A 16,554-nucleotide genomic window follows, 5' to 3' on the forward strand; every position below is an offset into this window, starting at 1 on the left:
GCATGCCGAGCTCTGTGCAAGGCACCAGGGTACCGTGGAAACAAGAGAGTCTGGTTGGAGAGAGAGAAGTCACCTGTTCAAGTGCGGTGTGCGGGATAGACGTGGTGCATCCCGGCCCCAATGTGTGCCACCGGCATACCAGCCTAAGTTGTCCCATAAATCCTATGGGAACTGAAAAGTGAGCCCAACAGAGGGGAGGGGCCAAAGCCAGGGCTCCTACACAAAGACCATTCAGAAGATGTTTGCTGAATAAACCAATTTCAAATTCCAAGGTAGCCACATGGGCCTACTTCACCACTGCTGTGTACCCCCTGCTGGGCTGAGCACAAAAACCCAAAGAAAGAAACCACCCTTGTCTGCATCCGCCTGCAGCAGCCTTCTGCAAACACTCCAGTGTTGACACATCTAGTCTATATTTCCTGCTGTCCTGCCCTTTTCCTTTCCCTACCCTGCTCTTGGAACCCCCAGCACTTGGGGGAGAAATGGGGTTATAGAAACGAGATTTATTCCCTGGAGCTGGCTGGTTCCTACTCGGACCCCTCTTCTTGGACAGAAGGAAATGCCCACACTAGCGCTCAGGGTTCTCTGACCGCAAGCAACAGAGACGGACTCCAGCCAACGTGTATAAAGAGGGACTTGGAAGACTGCAGGGTCGCTTGCAGAACCGAGGGAAAAGCAGCACGGGGTTGGGAAGGAACAGCGGGCAGGGAGGCTCTGGGGCAGGAAACCAGGCTTTCGGCGGTGGCCGCTACCATCCATCCCGGGTAACCAATGTTAGGTCTCGTGGTGGCAGCGGCTATTTCTGTGCCAGGCTCCATTTCAAATGAAAAATCAACGGGGGCGCCTGGGTGGCTCAGTGGGTTAAGCCGCTGCCTTCGGCTCAGGTCATGATCTCAGGGTCCTGGGATCGAGTACCGCATCGGGCTCTCTGCTCAGCGGGGCAGGGAGCCTGCTTCCCTCTCTCTCTCTCTCTCTCTGCCTGCCTATCCATCTACTTGTGATTTCTCTCTGTCAAATAAATAAATAAAATCTTTAAAAAAAAAAAAAAAAAGAAAGAAAAAGAAAAATCAACGGGTTCACTGGCCTGGCCTGTGTTGTGTACCCTTTGGCTGGAGGAAAGCAAGCTTGTGAACTGATTGACTCCCCTCCCCCCCAAGACTGCAAAAGCCAGAGGAGGTGGGTGCACTTCTAAAGTGAGATCTGGACGTTCTTCCTCAAAAAGAGAATCATTGCCTGTAGTGTATGTCTCTTCGCATCTCGGCGACAGAGGGGAACAGCAGGAGTACGTATCAAGGGGATCTTCCTTAACTGGAAGGTCCTCTGTGGAGTCAGGTCTGCACTGAGTCCTGCAGGAGAAGAACTTAGCCAGGTTTGGGGTGAGTGTGGGAGAGCCCTGAACAAAGCGGAACCACAGGAGCGGAGGAGGGAAGAGATCCAGGCAACCTTCCCGATGCCCTGCCCCCATCCAGTCCTGGCGCCCCGCAGCGCACGTTGGTCACATCCGTCTCTCTGCTTCAGACAATACCGCCCAAATTTCAGTTCCAGAGCCATCTCTCCCCACCCTCACACCACCTCTGCGGGGCCAAGGGCTGGAGCCTGCGATGCCAGGCTTCAGCCAGAGTCTGGGTTTGCTCCACTGACAGCAGTGATTAGTCAAGAGTCATTAGACGACTTGAGCCAGACCACTCAGAGTTAACCTCACGGCTTCTGAGAGATGGTGAATTCTTTTTCCCCCACTGGACGAGAATACCTGAATGTCGGGGGGAAATGGGAAATCTCTGTACCTTTTGCTCGGTTTTGCTGTGAACCTTAAACTGCTCTTAAAAATAGTCTGTTTAGGGTCATGATCCCGGAGTCCTGGGATCGAGTCCCACGTCGGGCTCCTTGCTCCGCGGGGAGCCTGCTTCTCCCTCTGCCTCTGCCTTCCACTCTGTCTGCCTGTGCTCGCTCTCACTCTCTCTCTCTCTTACAAATAAATAAATAAAATCTTAAAAAAAAAAAATAGTCTGTTTAGGACACCTGAGAAAATCATTTTTAAAAATAGTCTACTTAAACACAGACAAATAGGGGCACTTGGGTGCCTCAGTCTTTAAGTGTCTGCCTTTGGCGCAGGTCATGATCCCAGGGTCCTAGGATGGAGCCCCACATCGGGTTCCCTGCTCCCTGGGGAGTCTGCTTCTCCCTCTTTCTCACTACTGTCCCCCCTGCTTATGCTCTCTCAGTCTCTCTGTCAAATAAATAAATACATAAATAATCTAAAAAAAAAAAAAAAAAAAACTCTGAATGCTATAAGCTCTGGAAGGCTTAAAACCATTTTGCCATCACAGGGAGCCTGAGAACAAGCCAATACTTCGAGAAGGGCCCAGACCAGGATCTATCTGATGACATTTTTGAGCTGCTGGGTCAAGCTTCACTTAAAGCCAGGACTCTCCCTGGACTTTCCAATGACCTGAGCCAGTAAATTCCATTTTGCTTCAACAAGCTCTCCCCTGTCGCTAAAGTGAGAATCGGAGCCTTTTACCTTTGAGACCAGGGTCATTCCCTAGGCCCAGGGATCCAGGACACCGACCGGAAAACCTGGGCTCAGGATGAGCTGAGTTCATACAGCAGGACGAACTTGAGCTCAGCCATCAGACTGGTCTGGGTTCAGATCTGATTCTCACGTCCTCCCTGGGTGCATTGGGCTAGTGAATCAACATCTCTGGGTCTCAGTTTCCTCATCTGTAAAATAGGGGTGATAATGAGACAGCCCTTAATAACAGCATTGCAAGGACTGACGTGTTGCATATAAAACAAAGGGACCGACCATGATTCTCAATCCCCACAGATAAACTCCTAATCTGGGGGAGACCGCAAGCCTGCTCGTAGATTACACAGATGCATATTACAGGGGCTTTGGAGAGCAACACTTTTGACTGCTCTAGATCTCACAAAAAACAAGAAGGCCAGCACAGTCCAAAGCTAGATAATTTCCAGAAGCCAGAACAGACATTTTTTGTTAAAGAACAGCTAGCTCTTCACTAATCCTCTGCAGTTTTCCTGCGTTTTTCCCATGTGAGGACCTCTTTTTTGCTGACAAGCCCTCATCCCTGGCCATGCACCCTCAAGATTTGGGATTCACCTATCCTGATACTGGCTCTTCTGCTCCTCATGCTTCTCCAGCAAATGGGCTCTGTCTTCGGACTTCTCCACCGCACCGTCAGCTCTGCAGGTTGGCTTTACTCCCTGATATTTGTGTCCCCTACATTGTTGGCTCAGACCCAGTACCCGCCAATCCCAAGCCTTCCCGGAACCTTACGCATGAGTTCCAGCAACAATGAATTACACATTAGAGCACTATCGCAATTGGGACTATGGTTGCCTGCCAAAGACAGGGCACGGCGCTGCAACAGCTCGCGTTGATAGCGGTGGTTTGTTCATCTTCTACAATAAAGAACAGGCAGCCAAGGGCTGTGAGGACAGCTCATCTCTGTGCTTCTGATCTGCCACCCTTAGCTTTCCTCCTCAGAGCTTTTGTCTCATGGTGACAAGATAGCTGCAGCCCTTCCAGAACTCAGGTGTGCATTAAAGACAGAACACATGGGGCACCTGGGTGGCTCAGTGGGTTAAGCATCTGCCTCTGGCTCAGGTCATGATCTCAGGGTCCTGGGATGGAGGCCCGCGTGGGGTTCTCTGTCCAGCGGGGTGTCTGCTTCTCCCTGTCACTCTCCCTCTGTGCTTTCCCTCTCTCTCTCACAAATAAACAAAATCTTAAACACACACTCACACACAGAGAACATATAAGAAAAAGAAGCAGCAAAGACTGTATTTATATCCAAAAAGAAAAGCTTTCCCAGAAATCCTCAATTTATGACTCACTGGCTAAAAGTATCCAGCCTTCCTTGTGGGGAGGTGAACCATGTGACTTAATGGCTGGTAAAAGGAGGTGATACATGCTACTTTCCAGCAACAAGGACTCTGAAAAGTAGGTATTCTTAGGGGGAAACACGACATACAAATAAAATATGGGTGACATTACTAGGAAAAAAGGAGAAATTAATATAGGGTAAAATGGGGTCAGCAAACTACAGGCAGTAAACCACATCTGGTCCATGGCTTATCTTTGTAAATAAAGTTTTATTGAAACACAGCCGCACCCATTTATTTACAACACTACGACAGCAGTGTTGAGCAGCTGCTACAGAGATTGTATGGATCACAGAGTCTAAAATTTTTACTCTCTGGTCATCTACCGAAAAAGTTTGCCAGCTCCTCTACATCAAGTACCAGCAAAGGAAAGTTATATTTTTTTTCTGGAAAGATTATATTATTTTCAATAAAAATCCCAATCTTCATAAGAAAAATCAGATATGGAAGGAGCCCAGATGTCCACTGACAGATGAACGGATAACAAAGATGTGGTATGTATATATAGGGGAATATTACTCAGCCCTCAGAAGGAATGAAATTTTACCATTTGCAACAATGTGAATGGAACTAAGAGGTATTATGCTAAGCAAAATAAATCAGAGAGGGGCGCCTGGGTGGCTCAGTGGGTTAAAGCCTCTGCCCTCAGCTCAGGTCATGATCCCAGGGTCCTGGGATGGAGCCCCGCATCGGGTTTTCTGCTCACTGGGGAGCCTGCTTCCTCCTCTCTCTCTCTCTACCTGCCTCTCTGCCTACTTGTGATCTCTCTCTGTCAAGTAAATGAATGAAATCTTTAAAAAAAAAAAAAAGTTAAAAGAAATAATAAGTCAGAGAAAGACAATTATTTTATGATTTCACTCCAGTATGGAATTTAAGAAACAAAATAGATGAACATAGGGGAATGAAAGGAAAAATAAGATAAAAACAGAAAGGGAAGCAAACCATAAGAGACTGTTAACCACAGTGAGCAAACTGAGAGTGGCTGGAGGGGAGGGAGGAGGGGGGTAATTCGAGGATGGGTATTAAGGAGGGCACGTGATGTAATGAACACTGGGTGTTACATACAACTGACGAATCACTAAATTCTACCCCTGAAACCAATAAGACACTACATGTTAACTAAATTGAGTTTAAATTTTAAAATTTTTTAAAAAGGAAAAATCACAATACTTTTTGCTCTGCTTACATTTATTTTACAGTTTAGGATTAATTTTTAATTTTGAATTACATATAGGATACATGAGGAGCCTCATCCACTTTCAGGGCTTAGGAACAATTAAGGTCTTAAAATGGCCTTGATTTTCAAGCACTTCTTCTGGTGGTCTGACTTCCATTCATTCCACAAATAGGTACTGAGCAACCACTATGGCAGGTATGTGCTGGGTTCCGGATAAGGACAGGAAGGATGAATGGATGGATGGAGGGAGGGATAATAAACTGAGAGAGAGCAAGAGAGAGTCAGAGATCATTATAATTATGTCATGTCTTCTCAATTTTGCCTATAGAATATGTATGTAAAAATAAAGGAATACAGACTACAGTGGGTTTGTGGCTAAAGGCAAAACTGCTGTAACAGAGATCCCTTTGTAACCACACAGGTGCATAAGGAACATAAGCTGATCTCCCTCTCGTTTAACAGTTTCAGTGTAGGCAGTCCACGCTAGTGAATGTGTCTCTGCTCCACACAATCAGGGACCCTGGCTTTTTCCATCATATTGCTCTCAGAACCCCCAAGCCATTCACCTTGCTTGCATGGTCACAGCTGGGCTATAGACATATTCGGGTCCCACGTTATGGGGAGGGGAGACAAGAGCATGGAAGAGCACACACCAGAAGTCATAGGGCTCAGACCTGGAAAGTAGCATGTATCACCTCCTTTTACCATCCGTTAAGTCACATGGTTCACCTCCCCACAAGGGAGGCTGAGAAATGTAGTCTCTGGCTGGGCAACCACGTGATCGGCTACCGTCCAGTTATCTGAGTCAAATGGGAGAATGAATTTTGGTAGACAACTCATAGTGTCCACCACCACAAAATAGGCTCATGAGTCCTTGTTGAACTCAGGGGTGAGATAGTTGACATCTGTGTGTTCCCAGAAACTCTCAGGCCCTACTGATACAGATCCACTGTCCCCTACACCTGGGAGGTTAGTTCTGGTCACTCTGTCTGGAAGAGATTGCCTTCTGAGGTCATCAGTGGCACCCAGCCAAGGCAAGAACTCCTCCCTTAAGGGGCCCTCCTTCCTGGATTATTACAGCATTCCGCCTGCCACGCTGATGATCTTAGGGTCTGCCTCACACCAAGTTCACACACTGGGTAATGACTCTTGACAAGACCTAAAACCTCATCCCTGATGAATGGTTTCGACAATTAAGAATCCTTAAGAAAAAATAGAAAGCAAATCAATGGTGCAAAGAGTGTACTTCCCAGGGACTTGGGCCCCCTAAAAAACACACCCCTCTTCCCTTTCCCTCATGAGGAGCAAAAAGGATCGGAGTCTGGGAAACTTGTCCTACTGGCCTATTACAACCTCAATGCAGGAGACTGAGGCTAATGGTGGAATTTCAGGTAAAATGTAAGGAGAGAGATTGGAGACAGGGATACATGTGGAGACCCCAGGCTGTGCCCCACATATCCAGCAGGGACTGCCCCTGCTCTCTCTCCGTGAAGAGCGTCTGTCCTATATACAGCCTGCGTCTCTTCCCTAGGGGCTCAAAGTGGCAGCACATTCATCAGATGAATTAATTCTGTTAAATGTGCCAAGGAGAAGGGCCCTTCCAGGAAACCAGGGCCTCTCGCAGACAAGTTTGCCCTGTTTGTCATTAAATTATTTGTCATAGGGACATAGAAGAGCAAAGAGGCATTGATTTGCTCTTAACAAACTGAAGCCCACAGCCTTCAAAGTTTGGCCCTGGAATGAGACTCTTCAAGTAAGATTCTGATGACCAGTCCCTTTTAGTTCTTCCACCCCAGAAACTTGATCCCCAAGGTGACAAGTTAACCAGATGGCAATCTTCACCAGGAGACCAGCCCAAAACTAGGAACCAGGAAGTTCCAGCTCTGGAGAAAGGGGGTGTAGTGCAGGTCCCAGAGAGTAAGGGCCAGAGGCCTGATCTTGGAAGAGGGTAGGCCTGGGGCAGCGCTCACTCTGGGGTGTCTGCACCTGCCTTGGGGCTTGCGATGGTGCTTATTTCCCTGTAACCCCTCCGGTTCTGCCTAGCCCACCAAGGACTGTGTTAAACTGGGCCCAGGGTTTATCAGTTAGCACGTGAGACTTTAAATGTACCCCATAGGTTTTACCCTCTTATGGAAATTTTCAAATGTACACAAAAGTAAAATGACTCTTATAAAATTATCAGCATTTTGCCTATCTTGTTTTACTTATCTATCCACGTCTCTCTCGTTCTCTGGTGAGTATTCTGAGTATTTTAAAGCAGATCTAAGACATCTCACCTGTAAATTAAATGGTACTAATTAAATGGTGTTTGAAATACTACAAACAGATGGTAGTCCCTACGTTCAACCAAACCAGCCAGAGTAATGAGCAAGGACGTTGGAACCCCCTGGAATTGTCCTGCCAGCCCCCTCCTTTTTACAACAAAGAGAACTCTGAGGTGAGCCGCCCAACACTGGTGCTAGAGGAAGAACCAGGGAGAAGTCGGCCCTCCAGGCTGCCTGGTGAGTGACCGACCCGGGCTGGTGCAGACTTCCCAGGCCCGGATCCTGGAGGAGGGCAGAGAACCCTCCGCTTACTACGAGCAGGAAGCGGTTCCCGCGCGCCCTCCGGTAAGCGCAGGCGGGGCGCGGGGCGCGGGGCGCGCAGCAGGCCAGGGATGAAGCCGGGTCCCGGGACGTGGAAGCGGCGGTAATTGGAGTTTGGTATCCCGGGCGCGCCGGGCAAGGGTACTGGGCCTCGGGTGGGCTTAGAAACAGAAGGACCCGTGCTCCCACGACTGGCTGGACAGCCCGGGGCCAAGGTCAGGCTGGGGCCCGGGTCGTCCCGCCACCACCTGCGGGGCCCACAAGGGGAGCAGGCGGGAGAGGTTGGCTGGGCGCCCGCGCCCGGGGCGGGGAGCAGGAAGTCTTCTCCAGCGGGAGCGCCCTAGGCGCGGTGCTGCAGGTGTGGCGCTGCAGGTGCAGCGCTCAGTAGCGCCGGCGGGAGGCCACTGCCTTAGAGGAGGTGAGCGCCGGGTCCCCACGGAGGCCCGGGAACGCCAGCCCTGGGGCCCGAGCTGGCGGCTAGGCCCCTCTTGAAGAAAGGGTTTGTTAAAAGGAGGATGGAGCCGGGGGGTGTGTTGCCTCGAGGCTCGCATAAGGCTGTTCTCAGATTTGGGGGGGAGGGGCGGAGAGATCGCGCAGACTGATTGAAGTGTCCTGAAGGGGTTTTGTGGCCTCCGGCCTCCGGGAGCGCGACGGGGTTGGGGTGGGGGCGGTCCTCAGGTTTGGAAGAGGGATGGGGTAAGTGACAGTGAGGGAAAGGAATGGAATGCGACAAGGGAGAGTGAGCTAGGGCTAATAGAGGGAGCTGGTAGGGGTTGTCTAGGCGCCCAGGGACGCGAGGAGCTGCCGAGGCTCTGGAGGTGCTGTCGGGCCCGGGATGGGGGAGGAGGCGGCGGACATGCAGGTGAGCGGAGTCCCGGGTTAGCTTCTGGTGGAGACGGAGCTGGGGTTGGGGGGGGGGGTGCTCTCAGGAAGGTGGTCGAGGCTCAAGCACCTATAGGAACCTTCTGTGGAAGCCGATCGTCCCCCACCATCCCCGAGCTAGGAGCGCGCAGAAGCGGAGAGGCGGTTGGGGGCCCACACGCAAGCCTGACTCTGAAGGCTGATTCTCGCGGGCTGTGGCTTTAAGGGTGACGCCAGGCGTGCGGGCCCTTTAAGGAGGGGTCGGGGGCGTGTCAGGAAATGAGTCCTGGGCCCGCCTCGCGGGGGAGCGCGGCCTCGGATGTCCGGAGGCTCCGCCGCTGAACCGGAGCTGGGGCTGTGGAGGGCTTCCCGCTGCGGGCTTGGGCCGGCCCGGCCTCCTCCTGCGTCCTTCAGACCCTGCCTTGAGCACCTCTGACCTTCCCTGCACCCCTCTTTCCCAGCGCCCCCGCACGCCCTCCTTCCATTCAGCTTCCTGCAAGCCTCCCCTTTCTCCCTGCAGACGCCCAAGACTCCCTCTCTCCCCCAGGCTGTCCTCCGCCCTTTTTCAGCACCTTCGCCCTGCCTTCCTCCTCCTCCCCTTCTTCCTCCCTCTCCCTACCCTTCTTCCTGAGACACATCCCTACCAGGCACAAGGCCCTTCTCTCCTGACAAGTCTTCTAACCTTAGCCCATTCCTCACCCCTCCCCGTGTCTTGTCTCATGCGCCCCCTCAGAGTGGGAGCAGGTTGTGGGGCCCCCCCAAACAGAACCTCTGGATGGGGAGGCCTCTAGGCCACCCCCCCATGTGACAGTTGAGGGCTGTGGCTGGCAGATAGCAGGCAGGAGTGGATACTGCCCAGTACTCTAGTTCTGGCGGTAGGGTGACCCAGTTCCTCTGCTATCATGAACAGGGCCCCTCTGAAGCGGTCCCGGATCCTGCACATGGCACTGATGGGGACCTCCGACCCCTCGGGCGAGGCAGAGGCCAGCAAGGAGAAGCCCTTCCTGCTGCGGGCACTGCAGATCGCCCTGGTGGTGTCGCTCTACTGGGCCACCTCTATCTCCATGGTGTTCCTTAACAAGTACCTGCTGGACAGCCCTTCGCTACAGCTGGACACCCCCATCTTCGTCACCTTCTACCAGTGCCTGGTGACCACGGTGCTGTGCAAGAGCCTCAGCACCCTGGCCACGCTCTGCCCTGGCACCATGGACTTTCCCTCCCTGCGCCTGGACCTCAGGGTGGCCCGCAGCGTCCTGCCCCTGTCCGTGGTCTTCATCGGCATGATCACGTTCAACAACCTGTGCCTCAAGTACGTCGGGGTGGCCTTCTACAATGTGGGCCGCTCACTTACCACCGTCTTCAACGTGCTGCTTTCCTACTTGCTGCTCAAGCAGACCACCTCCTTCTATGCCTTGCTCACCTGCGGAGTCATCATCGGTGAGTAGCCAGCCAGGGCCATGGGGAGGGAGGGGGCACAGGGGACCAAAACCCCAAAGAGCAACCCTGCCAAGCATCTTTGGACTTTATCTGTCCCCGTTCCCTTGCCCAGAGTCATGTGAGGAAGAGCCTGGGGCCCAGAGAGAATAAGCTTCCTGAGGTCGCCCAGCAATTTAGGGGCCCAACGTGGGCCCCTCATAACAACGAGATGGAATTATAATCTATATCACACAGGGTGAGGGAAAAAACCAAGGTAGAGAGAAGTCCAGTAATCTGTTGAAGATCACACAGCTAATAAGCGGCAGAGCTGGGATCTGACCTCAAGCAGTCTGATCCCTATGCTTGACCACTGTGTTGCTTCTCAAGGGTTCAAGTGCCCTGACTCCCCCACCCAGTGCTATTTCCAGAGGAGAATACATCTTGCACTAAATATGCCATCACCCTCTGACCTTGCAGGCTTATAGTAATGGCTAGGAGAGTAGAAAACCATAAGCTTTGAGAGGTCTTAGCTGTCTTTCGACACTTGGCCCTGAGAAAGGAAGAATTATTGATGGGGACATTGTGCTGATCATTCCCACAGAGCATCTCCTGTGTTCCCCAGAGGTTCCCTGAGTGGTAACATCACCCTCATCAACTCCAGACCAACAAGGAAACTGAAACTCAGGTTAAGTTACTTGTCCAAGGCCATACAGCAAGGAAGTAGCCAGGCAGGGGCATAAACCCAGACTGGCCAGACTACCCCTCTGCTCTGTTCTTGTGCCCTAGGATTGCAGCTGCACTAGCCAGCACACTAGCCACTGACACATGTGTCTATTTCAAAGTTTATTCAAATACAGTGACATTTTTTAAATTCAGTTCTTCAGGGAGGCACCAGGGTAGTTCAGCAGGTTAAGCCTCTGCTCAGGTCATGATCTAAGGGTCCTGGGATCAAGCTCCGCATAGGGCTCTCTGCTCAGTGGGGAGCCTGCTTCCCCCTCACTCTCTGCCTGCCTCTCTGCCTACTTGTGATCTCTGCCAAATAAATAAATAAAAATCTTTTTAAATAAATAAATAAAATTCAGTTCTTTAGTTGCAGGTGTTATAACCTGATTCTGTAGCCACATTTCAAGTGCCCAGTAGCCTCATGTGGCCAGTGGCTACTGTATTGGATGGCACAGATGATAGAATGCTTCCATGATCACAGAATGGTTTTTTGGAGCATTCTGGTTTTTTGGAGCATTTTAAAGGAGCACCCACTTCCCTCAGAATCCGCCCAGTGCTCTGTCATCCAGGAATGTCGCCTTTTCTTCGAACCTGTTTTTCCTGGTGCCGTAAAGTTCGTGTTGATTGACCTACATATTATTTGCTGGCATCTCAGAGTCCCAGGCCGAGGGCCCCTCCCCTGCCACCCGTCCTAGAAAATGTCACCCTCATCGAGCAGCTGCTGGGTCTCAGACTCCTCTGTCCAGCCCCAAGATGGGAGAGGGGAGAAGGCTGGGGTTAGAGCAGAAGGAGCTGCAGAGGCCCCTGGCAGAGTATCAGCTGCCTGCACTCCCCCTGCTCTGCAAAGCCGGTCCCTCCAGAGCTGATGCAGAGTTCCAGGCCTTATTTAGCCAAATGCCCCAGGAATCTCCAGTTGAGCCCTACAGACCTCAGGAGGTGGGGTATGGGGTGTGGGGAATCTGGGATGGGAAGGAAATTTGCATACAGAAAGGTGAATCGCTAGGGAACTTGGGTCCAGGTCCTAAAAGTAATCAAGGTCATATTCGCTGGTCATACCGATGAGGCTGAGCTGGGTCAGCTGGTGCTTCCTGCGGGCCCCAGACTTGGCCCCCTCTCGGCTGGGCTCCCCCTTAAAGTGCGATGCAGAAACTTGGATGCAGAAACTTGTGGTAGGTGTCCCTCCTGGACTCGGAAAGTAGCAAGCAGGCGGACGGCAGGTGCTCTGGGCAACCCTCCACACCCCTGGAGCAGGTGTACAGATAGCTGTTTGCCAAGAAAGAGAGTACCGCACATGAGGGCCGACACTGTAGTAGACGCCTGATCTCCTTCAGCCCTCAAAGCCACCTCCGGGACAACCTCCATTCCTGTGGTCACTCGGTCAGTCAACAAACACTAACTGACAGCCGGCCACATGCCAGAGATCATGCCAAACTTTGGGGATACGAATCTGGCAAAGGTGGACGGGCATGGTGGTGATGCCTGGTCTTGAGTTCTGCTGCAGGGGTGAGGCTGTGATTGGGGTGGAGAAGAGCACCCAGTGGGGGTGGAAAGGAGGACGGTGTCGGGAATGGGGTGATCCAAGCAGGCGTTCTGGAGGAAGGACTAGATAGGTATAAGGAAGGGGTGAGGAGAGAATGTTCTAGACAGAAAAAAAGTACCCATGCATTTCTTCCTGTTTGGACCAGAGTGGGACTCCCCAGACAGGAGGCTGCCCAAGTTAAGTGAGTTTGGAAGGTTTCCTGAGGGTTGTAGGCGAGGAAGGGCTTTAAGCAGATCTATCTGTACTTGAGGACGATCATTCTGGTTGCAAGTGGGAAGTAGTTTGGTTGGAGGAGGGGGTCAAGAAAATGACTCAGGTCTCTCCAGAGGAAGGAAATGGGAGCTTAGGAAACTTTAGCCGACTTTCCTCAGGCCACACAGCCTCTCAACAGCAGAACCCAATTAGAGCCCAAATCTCTCTGACACCAGAATTCAGCCCCTGCCTGCTCAGAAGGTGGGGTCTCGCTAAAGAGATGGTATAGTCGTTCCCAAGGGCAGAGGCCTAACAGCTCAGGACAGGCAAGGGGTCTTGGCAGGGAAGCCCAGGCAGGAAGAAGCCAAAGGGAGGTCTGGTATTAAGAAAGACTTACTCCCTGGAGGGGTGGCTTTGACCTTGATGCTTGAGTAGAATCCCCCAGAAAGAAGGATGAAGGCGTTTCTGGTGCAGGACACAAACAAGAACACTGCGTCCCAGTGTGAGAAGCAGGAAGATGAGAGAGACAATTTGGGACAATCATGGGACAGAGACAGGCAAAGGTCCAGGAAGGCCAATGTGCCAGATGGAAGAGTGCAGTCTTGGGGGGCAATGGGGAGCCATGGAGGCTCTGTGAGCAGGAGGTAACACAGACCGAGTGTCCAAAAGAGTGGACTGTCCCCAAAGACCTCGGGCCACAAGTGACTCAAACTCATTACAGGCTCCCATTCTACAGACAAGGAAGCTGAGACTCTGGGACCTAAAGTCACTTGCCCCAAGTCACCTTAACCACGAAGTGCTCAACCCTTTGGAGCTCATTTCCAACGTAACTTTCCAGATGCCTCAAGCCAGCACAGTCGTGGATTATGGGTTCTCAGAGCACACTGCACTGTTTTATGGCCCTCATTACAATTGTAATTAAAGAAATAATTGGGAAATGAATCGTTTTAATGTCTTCCCGCTCTGCTAGAATGGAAGCTCCCGAGAAAGCATTCGTGTCCTGGGCCACTTCCCAGCCCTCGTATGGTGCTTTGCATGTATTCGAGCGTTTGGACGCCTCTGTTGCAGACAGGGCAGGGAGGGATGGGAGGGTGAGGACTGCATTACACTCTGTGAACTCCAGTGGCAAAATTCTCTGTCCTTCTTCCTCCCTGACCTCATCCCCCTTGACCCTCCCCTCTACCCCCCCCTCGCAGGTGGCTTCTGGCTCGGTGTGGACCAGGAGGGGGCAGAGGGTACCCTGTCTTGGACGGGCACCCTCTTCGGCGTGCTGGCCAGCCTCTGTGTCTCACTCAACGCCATCTACACCAAGAAGGTGCTCCCGGCCGTGGATGGCAGCATCTGGCGCCTGACCTTCTACAACAATGTCAATGCCTGCGTCCTCTTCCTGCCCCTGCTTCTGCTGCTGGGGGAGCTGCAGGCCCTCCGCGACTTTTCCCAGCTGGGCAGCGCCCACTTCTGGGGCATGATGACCCTGGGCGGCCTGTTCGGCTTTGCCATCGGCTACGTAACCGGTCTACAGATCAAGTTCACCAGCCCCCTGACCCATAATGTGTCGGGCACGGCCAAAGCCTGTGCCCAGACGGTGCTGGCGGTGCTCTACTACGAGGAGACCAAGAGCTTCCTTTGGTGGACCAGCAACATGATGGTGCTGGGGGGCTCCTCTGCCTACACCTGGGTCCGGGGCTGGGAGATGAAGAAGATTCAGGAGGAGCCCAGCCCCAAAGAGGAGGAGAAAAGCAGCATGGGGGTGTGAGCTGCTCCAGGAACCTCGGGATGGCCCAGTCAGGGAAAAGGCCCAGGGTAGGGCCCAAATAGCCATGAAGACATCTCTCTGGACCCTGAGTAGGGGGTCTGGAGGGGGTATTGTTTACAAACCTGATCACAGTCTGGTGGTTAAAATGAAACCAGTGTTGTCAAGGGATGTCAGAAAGTGGCCAATCCTATCTCAACCCCATGCCCTGTTTCTGGGTTTTGTCTTCCTCTAGGGAGGATGGGACCCCATGGGAACAGCCACTTGGGTTCTCTGGAAGAACCCTCACTTTCAGGGAGGCAGCACCCCTTCCTGTTCCCCTTCCAGGGCTTTCTACCTCCACGTGACCTTTGGAGTTGGGGACAGGCCACAACCATTTAGGGACAGCAGTAAGTCTTCACTTGCACCCGGGGGAGATGGGGGTGCGACTCCACCACAAACCAACTAAAGGGATTAGGGAAACCTCATCTCTCTGAGTCCCAAAACAAGGAGTGGAGTTTTGATCCCACCAATCAGCTGCCCTCTAGAAGAAAGTGTGAACAGGGCTGAGGGAGGAAACTGACAAGTGTTCCCTCCTCTCTGCGTCCAGCCCAGCAGGCCCCATGGAAGGGCACAGAGGATCATTTGTCCCCGACCCTGGCCTTGGGCCCCCCAGGGCCTGCTGGGAAGAGGCCTGGGAATGGGGTACCTCATGGGAAAGCACCCTTTTCCCACCATCTGTATCCTGTGATCCCAGCTTTTGGACACAGGGGAGCCACACAGCTTGAAGAGGTTAAGCAGGGCCATTAACACCCACCCCAATCCCTGACACAAAGAAGTGTCCTTCCTCCCCTCCAGAGGGGCACCTGGCCCAGGTAAGACCTCCCAGCTTGGCCTTCTCAGAGCTGCATCCCCAAGGGGGCTGCTAGAGCAAGGGTCCTGGCTCTGAGCCCCTCACCCCCGCTCCCCTGCGGTGCTTTGCCATTCCCAGATCCTGATTCTTGTGCAAGGGTTGCAACCTGGCTCTGATGAAGGAGATAAACTGCCATGTTTCTTCCCTGAGGTTAGGGCTGAGAGAAGTTTCTCCTCCCCTCACCCCTGCCCCGTGACCTCATGCCGGCCTTCACAGTCCCTGTCCTTTCTGTTGCACTCTGTTCCATCTCCTTGGGATAATGCCCTCCTGTTTTTAGTCGTCACGGGGGAAAGGTTGGGGAGGGCGAGCTTCCAACTCAAGGTGGTTTCTAAGGAAGTGAGTAAGGCCTGATGCCCTGAATGGAAACGGGAGTAAGACACTGTAGTGTAAACCCCCACCGCTGGGGTCTTTTCTTTTCTGCAAAGCAAGTGCCTGACTTAGCTCTGAGGGCTGAAGCAGCCACATCAGAGATCGCCAGCCACTGCACGAGACAGGGCCAGGCCACTTTCCCCATCAGAGGCCCCTTGGTTTTTAAGATCTTGGTTGATTTCAGTAACTGATCATTTGGGCCATTTGTTTGTTTGTTTTTTCTCCTCCTTCGCTTTAAATTTCCACTCCTATATTTTGAACTCACGAATAAAGAGGGAGCCCACAAAACCCTTGACCCCCCAATAAAAGCAGAACCCCAGGCCTGCGTGTGCGCTCTCATTCTCTCTCCCTGTCCCCTCCCAACACCACCTTGCTGTGTGGCCCCAGGTGTGCTGTGTGGTTTCCAGATCCTATAAGTAATAAACCTTTATTTTTTCAAAGTTTCTGATGGCTATTGCTGAAGGGTGTCTTGTAATCACAAGAACTGCAGGGGCCAGTCCCGTGGCCACATGGCCTGTTGACAGGCTGAGACCACCACAAAACAACCAGTGTGGCTGCGTGATTGCCCTTGCAGTCAACCAAGGGGAATGCGCTTGTTACCTGTGGCCTGCTTACCAACCACCCAAGTCAGGCAGGTGACACCATCTGGAAAAGGAACACAGCTTGCTGGAGAGTGTCACGCTGCCGAGGACAGTCTCTTACTGCTTCTAAGGTGTGTGGCCTGAGGTAGCCCCACCCAAAAGTTCGAGGCTGCCATGATGATCCAATGATCTCCCCAGAGTGGCTTGATCAAGGCCATATGGTCTAATGAGCCAATTAGACCACTAATTGCAAAGGCTTTAACTGGCTATTAATGCTCATAAGGGTCTTGCAGACTCAAGGCCAAGGAGAGCTAAGGAGGGTGGATTGGATAGCAAGACTACTGTCACTACCTAAAAAAATAATAATAATGGACCTATAAATGTCTTCAACATCTGTTCCAGTGCCTCCTAAGTGCTCCGAGGAGGTATACCAGCTCCTTGACAAGTGCAGACCCTTGTGGGTGCTGGATGTCCTTCTAGGTGTCGTTCAGTGCCCATACCACCAAGCCTAGACTTTGCAATTGGGCTCCAGAGGCCTGGGGGCTTTTCCCAAAGATCA

At 52.3% G+C, this 16,554-nt stretch overlaps 1 protein-coding gene across 5 annotated transcripts; it reads left to right on the top strand.

Moving 5' to 3' along the window:
* Positions 1 to 7,567: 7,567 nt before the first annotated feature.
* Positions 7,568 to 15,857, top strand: LOC132008211 (GDP-fucose transporter 1). Of its 5 annotated transcripts, none has more exons than XM_059386647.1 (3): positions 7,568 to 7,584; positions 9,440 to 9,966; positions 13,597 to 15,857. In XM_059386647.1, exons 2-3 carry the CDS (start codon positions 9,471 to 9,473, stop codon positions 14,154 to 14,156), a joined length of 1,056 nt encoding a protein of 351 aa, XP_059242630.1. In that variant the 5' UTR covers positions 7,568 to 7,584; positions 9,440 to 9,470; the 3' UTR covers positions 14,157 to 15,857. The 5 variants fall into 5 exon arrangements, with proteins under 5 accessions (XP_059242630.1, XP_059242629.1, XP_059242626.1 ...); XM_059386646.1 differs by lacking the exon at positions 7,568 to 7,584 and adding an exon at positions 7,622 to 7,692; XM_059386643.1 differs by lacking the exon at positions 7,568 to 7,584 and adding an exon at positions 7,698 to 7,771.
* Positions 15,858 to 16,554: the final 697 nt, after the last annotated feature.

Source organism: Mustela nigripes, unplaced genomic scaffold (assembly GCF_022355385.1).
Source record: "Mustela nigripes isolate SB6536 unplaced genomic scaffold, MUSNIG.SB6536 HiC_scaffold_76, whole genome shotgun sequence".
NCBI classification, from domain to species: domain Eukaryota; kingdom Metazoa; phylum Chordata; class Mammalia; order Carnivora; family Mustelidae; genus Mustela; species Mustela nigripes.

Excerpts from the sequence above, each read along its gene's own strand:
- LOC132008211 (XM_059386643.1), top strand. The coding sequence starts at position 7,740 with ATGAAGCCGGGTCCCGGGACGTGGAAGCGGCG. Across the intron at positions 7,772-9,439 it reads CCCGGGACGTGGAAGCGGCG|GGCCCCTCTGAAGCGGTCCC; the intron begins GTAATTGGAGTT and ends TATCATGAACAG. Across the intron at positions 9,967-13,596 it reads CACCTGCGGAGTCATCATCG|GTGGCTTCTGGCTCGGTGTG; the intron begins GTGAGTAGCCAG and ends CCCCCCTCGCAG.